The 11,265-nt window shown below is 61.0% G+C and overlaps 2 protein-coding genes across 2 annotated transcripts; one reads left to right on the plus strand and one right to left on the minus strand.

Annotated features, from left to right (window-relative positions):
• Positions 1-6,647: 6,647 nt before the first annotated feature.
• MNEG_4216 (hypothetical protein) lies at positions 6,648-6,797 on the plus strand (the record flags this gene model as incomplete). Its single annotated transcript, XM_014047308.1, has 1 exon — positions 6,648-6,797. A coding segment is annotated over one exon (150 nt), but the record flags the coding sequence as incomplete, so codon positions are not given.
• A 1,381-nt stretch (positions 6,798-8,178) lies between these two features.
• On the minus strand, positions 8,179-9,117 carry MNEG_4217 (hypothetical protein; the record flags this gene model as incomplete). The annotated part of the gene is made up of 1 exon (XM_014047309.1): positions 8,179-9,117. The coding sequence occupies one exon, from the start codon at positions 9,115-9,117 to the stop codon at positions 8,179-8,181; it is 939 nt and encodes a 312-aa protein (XP_013902763.1).
• Between the last annotated feature and the right edge of the window lie 2,148 nt (positions 9,118-11,265).

An 11,265-nucleotide genomic window follows, 5' to 3' on the forward strand; every position in this document is an offset into this window, starting at 1 on the left:
CCGGGCCTGGGGAATGCCAGCGCTGCGATTGATCGCCGACAGCTGATGCGCCGCCTCCCAACCCGTGCAATCTCGCGTGTGACCTCGCCAGCGGTCCCGCCGACAACAAAATGCACAGCGAGTAGCAGCGAAGGGCTTTCAAGCCACACAGGCTGCAACACAGCGCAGCGGCTGACCCATCTCCTAGCACTACTGGCAACACGCCTTCAACCTGCGCCCCATGCGCACTCATGCTGCTGTCTGGCCCAGGTGCTAGGCACGGTTTCAAGGGCTGCACGCGAGGTGGGTGGGCCAGGCCATGAATGTGCACATGAGGGTGTCTGGCGGGAGCAGTGAGAGTTACCTTGGCCACCCGGTCGCCAGCTGTCGGGAGTTTGTGCCTGTTTCCAAGCCTACCCCGGAGTCCCGCTCGGTGTCATCGCGAACAAGCTCATTCAATGCCGCCCACTTCCCCCGCGACCCTCCCCCCACTCCTCACAACAGCCACCTGCGCCACACCTGCTGGTCCTTTTATTGCCCAGCAAGCCTTGCTTTGTCAGCCATCGCTCAGGAGATCCTGGACGTGCGCCATACCCTGATTACGGCAGTGGCGTCACCAGTCAGGTGAGTGGGCCCGCAGCTGCGCGCACGCTCCCACGATCATGTGCGCCTCGCGGCCGCTATTGCGGCTGCGGTTGCGCTGTCCTTGATCTGCGTGCGCTGGTCAGTCGGTGGCTGTGTGTGGCCTGTGTGGGTGCCTTGTTCGTGTGTGCCAGTCCTGGGGTAAAGGGTCGGCCCCGGGCAGGCAATATATATGTATGGGAGGAAGGCTGTGGGAGGCTTTTGTCCCCCAAGACTCGGCGTCTGAACCAGCCCAGCACACCCACCTGCCCGCTGCCCCTCAAAAATGCAACCCACCCCACCACGCCCCGCCCGCTGCCAACTTCCCTTACACATTAATTACCCCACAGCGAGCAGGGCTGCGGTCACGGAGCGCTGCGCGATGCTGCTGGGCGTCTCAAGTAGGGCGAGGGCCTGCGTCAACGCTCACGTGATTATGAACCAGGTGGCGCCGCGAGATTGTGAGCTCCGCGCTGGTCGTCATGCCATGTGCCACAGCAGTGCTCGGGCCTGGCAGCAGCATGATCGGTCTGAGGCTCGACGCCGCTGGCTGGCAACCAGGGGGTCATGATGAATGCTTCGCTTTGAGGCAAATCTGGAGGTTGCTGCAGCTGTTCCAAAGGCGGCAGACCATGCACTCCCAGAAGCCCATGCAAGCGGCGAGCGGCACTGCGTTTCGGCATGTTGGCGGACGTGCTTTTGGCCGTCGGCATGCGCAGCGCCATCTGCCCCGACCGAACGGCCGCCTGTGCGGACCTATGAGGGCTGACGGCAGCCAGTACGCGGTGCAGCGGCGCCTCAGGGCTTTGAGGCTCAAGCTGAGCGTCGCGCGCGCGCGGCCCTGAGGCTCGCGGGGGCGCACACGCGTGTACGTACGCTTGCGGGCGCACCGCCGCGCCGTGCGGCTGCCTAGCACAGCACGACACCCTCCACCTGCGTCCCTTGGCGTTGATCTGCCTCAATGCAAACCCATCCTCTTCGGCCGGCTGCGGCGGGCGATGCCGAACCCGACCGAGTGCGCTCTCTCGCCCTATTGCCCAAGGCAGCAACGCCTTTGGACCCCTGGTGAGGCTGGGTTATCGTAGCCCCGGGTTTCTCTGTGTACTTTGCCCCTTATTGAGATTCTCCTGCTTCCCAGGCTGCGGCGTTCAGGGCTGTGGCCCCGCACCTATACGCCCAGCGCGCCTCGACTCACACATCCCTGCACGTGTCGCTGGAACCCGCCGCTTTCGCTGCCGCACCAGGATGGGAGCGGGACAGGTGCGCGGGACGGTGCGCTCCCCACTGTGGCTTGTGGCATACCAGCAGTGCTACTGTCACAGCTGGGCGGCCCCGAGGGCCAGCTCGGGGTCAATTGTCCTTCGTTGGCCTCTGGCAATGAGACTGCACAAAGCACGGTAGCTGGCGCCACTGCCCTGCGTTGTGCTGCCACCCAATGTTTTGGTGCAACCCAGTGCCTCCTCTCGTATATTTGGAATGCCCCTTCTGGGACCATTTCTTGAAACGCAGGCTGGCAGGCGGCACATTTTTTCGGCGCAACACTCACAACCATCAGTGTCAACTTGCGTGTCATGATTTGACTCAAATGATGGCGCAGCACAAACGGCAGCGAACGCACCTGCAGTGGCTGAGACCATCCCCGCCCCTTCCTGTTCACTGTAAATCTGAAATCATGGAGCTGTCGATTATTGTTTTCCTCTTTACACCCTTATGCACCTGTCACCTGCATTCCGCCCCAGCTGCTGGCCAGCATGCCTCCCGCCCAAAAACAGCCAGCGGAGACTGGCTACGCTCAAGCGCTAAAAAGACCAGTCGACCGTTGCTCACACACTTCGCCAAAGCTGATGACAAAGGCTGCACTGGCGCCCACTGCTGGGTACAGCACCCAGCAGAGCAAGCTGCACCGACATAGAGCGCCACTGCTGATCAGGCTGATTTCAAAGTGTAATCTCCTCAGCCACTCTCACAGCGCTGCGTGCACCCCAGTTGTGATGACACCACCACCACGCAGGCAGCTGTGATCAACATCTCGTATCAACTCAACCAGCACATGCAGAGGTTCAAGCTTCATGTGTCAGGGTTCGCTCTCATATGCATGTAGAGTGCTGCTCTACAAAGTGTGTGCTGTTGTCAAAGACAGACAAAACTGAGAGTGATGGTGGCCGACTCTGTTGATCCCTCCACGCAGCAGACTGCTCATCATTACAGGGTGCAAAACCCCGTGCTTGTTGCTAGGGTCTAGACGCGGCACTGTTGCGTCGCGCCAAAGACGTGGGGGCAAATCTCATCACTGGCAGGCCATAAAATATGCGGTGCAGTTTTGACGGAGCCAGCTGTTGCTGGAGCCCTTGCGTGCGTCAGCAAAACAACTCGCCGTGCAGCACAAAAGTGGGGACAAAAGCATGCATGCTGGCACAATCATGCATTTAGAGAGCCTAAGGCCCTGAGAGGTAGGGGATGAAATGATGGTACTGGCAATAATTGCCCTGGCAAGCATGTCATCGCCATGCACAAGCATAACGGACAAGCGGCGGCATGTTTGTGACTCGCCGGCGTACGCGTGCAGACGCTAAAAAGAGGCATCATCAATGCCGTCACTAATGCGTCCCCAAATTATTGTCACAAACTCTTCATCATCATAATAGCAATGATGCTTGCACCCAGACACGGCCCGCAGAGCTGCCGCGCCACGCTTCCCAATCCCACAGCCGCTGACACGCAGGGTCGTGACTTGCGTCATGCCCGCCAGCGCCAGGGCACCCTCGTCGTCGATGCCATCATTGTTGCCTACGTCAAGGTACACCAGGTCAGTCAAACACGCAAGGGCTTTGACACCACGCGTGCCGATGTTGGTTTCCAACAAGCAGAGCTTGGTGAGTGCGGTCAAACAGGTCAAAGCGGCTGCCCCGGCATCGCAAATGTCGTTGTGACTCAAGTTCAGGTGGGCCAGGCTGTGCAAACCGGCCAGCCCGCAGACGCCCGTTGAATCAATTTTATTTTTCCTAAGATCAAGATACATTAGCCTCGGCAAGCAGCTCGCGAAATCAACAGTGTCCAAATTTCTTGCATGGAAGTCCCATCGACTGCGTGGGCAGATCGACAGCGCGCGCAATGCCGTCGCACGTTTCACCAGCGGGGTGGCGCATGTTTCAGACCGGTTGCAGTCGTCAAGAGTCACGCAGTGCAGGTGGAGGCGCGTAAGACATCGCAGCTCGTCAATGATGTCCTCAGAAAATACGTCACCAACCGTGATATTTCTGAATGTGAGGGCCTCGAGCCGCGGCAGCACAGTGAGGTAGCAGGGACAAGGGAGATAAGTGTCCCGCAGGTGCAACTCACGCAGGCCCGTCAGTGCAGACAGGGCCGCAAAGTCGTCTGGCACAGTTGCAGGCTTCAACCAGCGAATTAAGAGAGTCTCTACCGCACCCAGGCGGGGCAATGCCCAGGCCGCCTCCTCGCCCCGTGCGACCGACGATGCGTACTTCGCCGCTGCGGCTGCAATTACCATGTCAATGTCGCGGGAGCTAAGGCCTGTGTCTATCGACAGCCTGGTTATGCGTCCGCCATGTTCCATGAAATCTGCGGCGCAAGCCAGGTGGATTCCCAGGGGAACGCTGGAGCGCAGGAGAACGCTGCTGCATGCCGCAAGGGCAGCGCGTCGCGAGGCGCGGCACACCCTGGACAGCGCCTTGCGGGGCTCGAGCTCACAGAGCCGTGCGACAAGATCTAATGCTAAAGAGGGTGTGCTGAAGAAGGCGCTGGCGAAGGACGAGGGTGCGCGGCAGCTGAGATCACGCGCCATCTTGTTGCTGCAAATTTTTGATGGGGATCCCTGCACCGGCAAAAGTAGGCACGACAACGAACGGGAATTGTCCATCATCAATCCGTGTACATACGGTATACCAGCTAACGGTACTGTATGAGATCAGTGCGGTACCAGCAGAGCACACGTGCAGCTCAGCAGCATGAGTCAAGAGTGGCGAGCAGGGTGTTCACTGCGACGGCCCAGTCTCTATGGAGAGGGCAACAAAGCCTGACATGCCACCCCCCCAGGTGCAGCATGACGATCAGGGCTACACCTGCTCCAGCACTTCTGCGGCCCCCAATTGAATACAGCTTGGCTCCTGGCGCCACTGCTGCAGAGCACACTTGGTCGCCAGGGCTGCAGAGGTCCAGGGTGTGCAACAGCTGTGTGTGTGCAAATACGGATTTTGTTTGTGGTTGGCTGCCTATCTCTGACAAGCCCCCGCTTTCGCAACCGCATGGGCACGCAAGCCCTCATCCCCCAAGTTGGCAGCGTCAACGCCCACCCTCAACAGGATGGACACGCTGGGTACAGCCCTGGCCTGGGCGATACAAATGCTGCGATTGATTGTTGATAGCTGGTCTAGCGGCTGATGTGCTAGGTGGGAGCGCGGGCGTTTGGCGAGAGTGAGAGGGTGTGCGGGGGGGGGGGGGTAACCAGCAGCCCAGGGTGACATGCCACATCGCTCGAGGATATCGCCACTGACCTCTCTGCTGTGACCGCTGCTTATTCAACAGCCGCAGGCCGCAGCTCAGCATCATTGGGCCCGCCTGCAAGATGGCCATGCCGCTCAGATCAGGCAGCAAACTCCCCCTCCTTGGGTGCCTGCCGCCCCCGCCTTGATCATGGCGACGACGGCGCCCCCTTGCTCACCCACTGCGCCCCGTCCCTTGATTTTCCATGTGTTGCCAGGCCTGCGGTCCCGCCTGCAACAACTTTCACAGTAGCAGCAAACGCAGGCTGCAACACATCGCAGCGGCTGACCCATGTCCCAGCACTACGGGCGAAGCGCCTCCCAACCTGCGCCCAAGCCGCACTCATGCTGCAGTCCGGCCCAGGTGCCAGGCGCGGTTGTGAGAGCTGCGCACGAGGTGGGTGGGTCAGCCATGGGTGTGCACATGAGTCTGTATGGCGGGAGCAGTGAGAGCTAGCCGCGCCATCTGGTTGCCAGCTGTCAGTCATTTGTGCATGTTTTACAAGCAGACCCCAGGGTCCCGCTGGGTGGTACCCCAAACAGGTTCCTTCGACGCCCACCCCCCCCTTGCCTCCACCCACACGCATCTGAAAGCCAACCCGCACAACCCATGCTTGCACTTGCAGCGCCCTGCAAGCCTTGCTTTGTCAGTCATCACTTAGTCAACCCTGGACAAGGGCCATGCCCTGGTCAAGACAGTGGCGTCATTAGTCAGGTGAGCGGGCCCGCGGCTTCGCCCACGCTCGCACGCGTGTGTGCATCCTTGCAGCCGCAGGTGCGGCTGCAGTTGGGGTGTACGTGTGTGTGTGTGTGTGTGTGTGTGTGCGTGTGCGTGTGCGTGCGTGCGTGCGTACGTGCGTGCGTGCGTGCGTGCGCGCGCGCGCTCTGGCCATGCGTTACCTGTGTGGGTGCCTTGTTCATGTGTGCCAGTCCTGCGGTGACGAGTTGGGCCCAGGCTGGCGATGTAGACGTGCGGGAGGAACGCTAAGGGGGGCTTTTGTCCCATTCATTTTGGCGTCTGGAGCAGCCACATGCCCCCTGCTCCCAAAAACAAACAATCTACGCCCCCCCCTCCCCACCCCATCTCGCAAACTTCCCCTGCGTATCACTTGCCCCATCGCGAGCAGGGCGGCCGACGCGGAACACTGCGCGATGCTGCTCGGCGCGTCAAGTGGGGCGTGGGCCTGCTGCAGTCCTCAGGTGAGCTAGGTGGCGCCGCGAGATCCTGGGCTCCTGGCTGGTCTTCTTCCATGTGCTCGCGCCTGGCAGCAGCAGGAACGATTCAAGGGCGACAACCCGCTGGTTGGCAATCAGGGGGTTGCGAGTGGGTGCTTCGCTTCGAAGCAATTCTCGAGGCTGCGGCAGCTATGTCGAGAGGCGGCAGGTCACGCACACCCAGCAAACCCATGCAAGCGCGACCACCAGGCCCATCCAGGCGACCGCTGGCAGCCCACCACGCGCCGCACTTGGCTTGGCAGCACCGCAGGTTGCTGGCAGCCTCGAGGGCGTTCTTGGCAGCGGCCTCAACAGCCCCCAAAGCCCCAGCAGGCGGCAGCCGCAGCAGCGGCGGCGGCAGCGGGAGCGGCGGCGGCGCCAGCGGCAGCAGCTGCCGCCGCCGCCTTCACCGCGCACAGGCCAGGCCCCTCCCAATGTCGCGGCGCCGGCTTGCCACCGCCGCCGTCCGGCTTTGGGCTTTAGGCAGCGACGCCTGTGGTAGTTGGCGCTACTCTGGTGCAACGCAGGGTCATTATGTGCCAATCACTGCCCACCCCCCCTGATTCTGCTGCATGCAGGTCGCAGGCGTCGTCTCGCCCTTGGTGTCCTCCAGCTGAGCTGGCCGTGGGGAGCGCTTGTTGCCAATCAGGGTTGGCGGGTCAGGGCACAGCATCCGCGCAGAGGCCAGGGTGGGCCGGGGATCTGAATGGTGAGATTGGCGCGAAACGCGGGCAGTGAGCGGGGGACTGAAGTGCATCAATCAAAGGGCGGCAAGGTGTGACGCTACTCGCGGGCGCAGGCGTGGGCGCCACAGGTGGGCACGGCTGTTCCGCAAAGCCACGTCCTGCCAGTCCCTGCTGCCGTGCATTTATTTGCTAGGCAGCAACTAATTACGAAGACATGATCACAATCAACAGCCCAGGCAAGGAAAGAGCGGAGGGGGGACTGGTTTAGTGGAGAGCGCCACGAGCATCAGGCCCCACTGCGGCTGTGTTGCGCCAGGAGTTTCGAAGGCTGCTCAGCCAGGTAGTCTTTTGCCTCTGCCCATCCCAAAAAATACATTTGCAGGCTGCCCCTGCCAGGCTGGGGTGCGCGCCAGCAATTGCGCAGGTTCAGGCTTGGAGGCTTGGTTTGTGCTGGCAGAACCCGAGTGGGAGTGCTGACAATCGGGCGGCCTTCCGACTTTGGAGGGCGAACTTAATCCCCTCCAAGCAGACGACTTTGACATTCTGGTGAGCAGGCTGATGTGTTGATGGTCCGGGTGTTGGCAGCGGTTCCTCGGATTTCCTGCGGTCCCAGCCTTGCGCGGTGCCTATCAACTGCCGGCCCCTTGAACATTGAATATTGAGACTTGCCCGTTTGTTTAAGTCTCATTTCTGTAAAGTAAAAACGCAATGCAATCACTTCCTGACTGGACGTGCACACATCAAGGTGACCCATAAGAGAGTGCCAGCGTCAGCCTGAGTAGACGAACGAAGGAGAATGGTACAGTATGCAGCAGGCCATTTACACGATACGAGAAGTGCCGCCTTGGACCAACCTTGTCACTGGAAGGCCAGAGGGCCATGAAGCAGTCCTTGTGATCCAGCAAGCTATGACTGGATACCATGCGCGAGCTTAAACACATACATACGCATCTTGCACCACACTGAGAAGAGGCAGGGTGAGAGACGCAGGCTCACATGATGGTGCGCAAGGAAGGCTTCATGAACACACTCAGAACAGCCCAAACGGAACGTGCAAGCGCGCTGCAGGGAGGTGGTCGTTGATGAGGACAAGCAAGGCTGACGACCATGTGTCGGATGTGTGGCGCAAAGCGGCGCGCCTCCCTAGCGCTGAGGAGAGCCGCAACGCTTGCACGCGGTTAGCAGCCATAAGGCCTGGGTGCCTCAGCACCACCCCACCTCATGTGCATACCAGTGTCAAAAGCAGAGTACGCGTGCTCAGCTCCAAAGGTTGCCCTCAGCGCAGCTTTGCCGCATTTGCCAAAGTCACGGCCGCTCACACAAAGTGCAGTGAGGTGCGTCATGCTTGCTAGCGCCTTGGCGCCCTCGTCATCAATACGCAGGTTGCCCCCCACGTCAAGAGACACCAGGTTGGTCAAACACGCCAGGGCCTTGACGCCGGGCGTGCCAATATTGGTGAAGTACAGGTCAAGCTTCGTGAGCGCCGTCAACGAGGTCAAAGCGACTGCGCCCGCATCATGAATGCCGTTGTCACGCAAGGCAAGGTGCTCGAGGCTGACCAAGCCAGCCAGCCCACACGCGCCTGCTGATGACATCTGACTGCATGCGACCCCAAGGAAGTCGAGGCGTGGCAGGCAGCGCGCGAGCACAGCGGCACTCTCATCCGTCACACGGACCATTTCTTTGTCACGGAAATATTCTGGCGAAACCGACAGGGCACGCAGGCTGGCTGCACGCGCGACCAGCGGGACGGCGTCCAACCGCCCATCGCCGCCGCCTTCCAACCACACTCCATGCAGGTGGAGGCGCGTGAGGCATTGCAGTTCGCCAAGGGTGTCGCCGAGCCGCGGGTCAACCCCGGCGTGGCTGAACCTGAGGACCTCGAGCTGTGGCAGCGCGGTGAGGCAGCTGGGGTCAGGCAGCACCGTGTCCCACAGGTCCAACTCACGCAGGCCCGTCAGTGCAGACAGGGCCGCCATGTCGCCTGGGGCAAACGCGGGCTGCAACCAGCGAATGAAGAGAGTCTCTATCGCACCCAGGAGGGGCAGCGCCAAGGCCGCCTCTTCGCCCCGCGCAGCTGCCAACGCGTACTTTGCCGCTGCCGCTGCCTTCTCCATGTCACCATCCCGGGAGCTAAGGTCTGTGACTACATACAGCCAGCGCATGCGTGCGCCGTGTTTCATGAACACGGCGGCGCAAGCAAGGTGGATGCCCAGGGGAACGCTGGAGTGCACTAAAACGCCGCAGCATGCTGTGAGGGCGGCTCGCCGCGACGCTCGTGACACCCTGGACAGCGCCTTGAGGGGCTTGCGCTCGCAAAGCTGTGCGACCACTTCCAATGCTAAAGAAGGTGTGGTGAAGAAGGCGCCAGCGCATGGTGGAGGTTCGCAGCAGTTGAGATCACCCGACATGATGTCATAGGCTCTGCGTGGATTTATTGATTGCGAGGAGGTGTGAACACTGACGGCTGGGAGTACAGTACAGTGTGATATGATACCGGGTACCGTCAACACGCCAACAAGAACATTACACGTCCGTGAACAGTCCATGAACAATGTCAACGCACCTTACATGTACCATTCAATGCCTGTCGTCCCGGAGATGCCTTTCAAGCCTGATCTGCCCCTGCCAGGTGCAGCACTTGACGATCGCAGCGGCGCGCCCGCCCTGGCAGCGTAGACGCTCAGGATGGACACGCTGCGTACGGCCCGCGCCTGGGTGATACCACGGCTGCGACTGATTGCCGACGACCGATGCGACAGCTGATGTGCCAGGTGCATGCGTAGGCGTCAGGTGAAATTGAGAGGGGGAGCGAGGGCAACGCGGGAGGGCAGGTCACGACCAATTGCATCCGGGGTGGCGTGCGGCATCGCTCGAGGAGCTGCCGCCGACTGCTAGGCTGTGACCTCTGCTTATTTTGTGGCTAGAGGCAACGGCTCAGCCTCGATGGGCCTGCCAGATGGCCATGCCGCTCAGATCAGGCAGCAAACCCCACTTGTGTCGATGCCGCACCGCCTGGATAATGGCAATGACGGCACCCCCTTGCTCACCCGCTGCGCCCCAACCCATGCGACTCCATACGTGACCTTGCCTGCGGTCCAGCCTGCAACCAGATCCACAGCAGCAGCACAGGTTTCACAAGCCACCCAGGCTGCAATACAGTGCAGCGGCTGACCCATCTGCAAGCACTACTGGCAACGCGCCTTCAACCTGCGCCCAAGCCGCACTCATGCTGCAGTCCGCCCCAGCTGCTAGGCATGGTTGTAAGAGCTGCGCACGAGGTGGGTGGGTCAGCCATGGGTGTGCACATGAGTCTGTATGGCGGGAGCAGTGAGAGCTAGCTAGGCCACCCTGTTGCCAGCTGTCAGTCATTTGCACCCACCTTATCCCAAGCACACCCAAGAGTTCCGCTGGGTGTCACCCCAAACAGGTTCCTTTGACGCCCACTCCCCCCCTCTCGCCCACCCACACGCGTCTGAAGCCAACCCGCACAACCCATGCTTGTCCATGCAGCGCCCGCCAAGCCTTGCTTTGTCAGTCATCGCTCAGTCAACCCTGGACACGGGCCATGCCCTGATCAAGGCAGTGGCGTCACCAGGCAGGTGAGCGCGCCTGCGGCTTCGTCCAAGCAATCATGCACAAACGCTCGAGCGCGTATGTGCATCCTTGCGGCCGCAGGTTCGGCTGCAGATGGGGTGTGCTCGATGTGTGTGTGTGTGTGTGTGTGTGTGTGTGTGTGTGTGTGTGTGTGTGTGTGTGCGTGTGCGCACGTGCGCGCTGGCCATGTGTCACTTGTGTGGGTGCCTGGTGCATGTGCGACAGTCTTGTGGTAAAGGGGTTTGCCCCGGCTGGCGATGTAGATTTGCGGCAGGAGCGCAAAGGGAGGCTTTTCTCCCTTACATTTTGGCGCCTGGAGCAGCCCAGCACACCCATCTGCCCCCCGCTCTCACAAACAAACAACAACCTACCCGCCCCCTCCCGATCCCACCCCGCCAACTTTCCTAACACAGCGATGTCCCCACAGCGACAGGGCATCGACACCAGGGGGCTGCGCGATGCCGCTGGGCGCCTAATGTGAGGCGTCGGCCTGCGGCAACGCTCCTGTGAGCTAGTTGGCGGCGCGAGACCCTCGGCTCCTGGCTGGTCTTCGTCCACTCTCGGGCGTGGGAGCAGCAGGATCGGCCTTGGGGCTGCACGCCGCTGGCTGGCAATCAGGCTTCCAGAGTGGATGCTGCGCTTGTGGTCGGCTGCCATCCTTTGCATGT

This window comes from Monoraphidium neglectum (assembly GCF_000611645.1).
Source record: "Monoraphidium neglectum strain SAG 48.87 unplaced genomic scaffold scaffold00572, whole genome shotgun sequence".
In the NCBI taxonomy this organism is placed as follows: Eukaryota; Viridiplantae; Chlorophyta; class Chlorophyceae; order Sphaeropleales; family Selenastraceae; genus Monoraphidium; species Monoraphidium neglectum.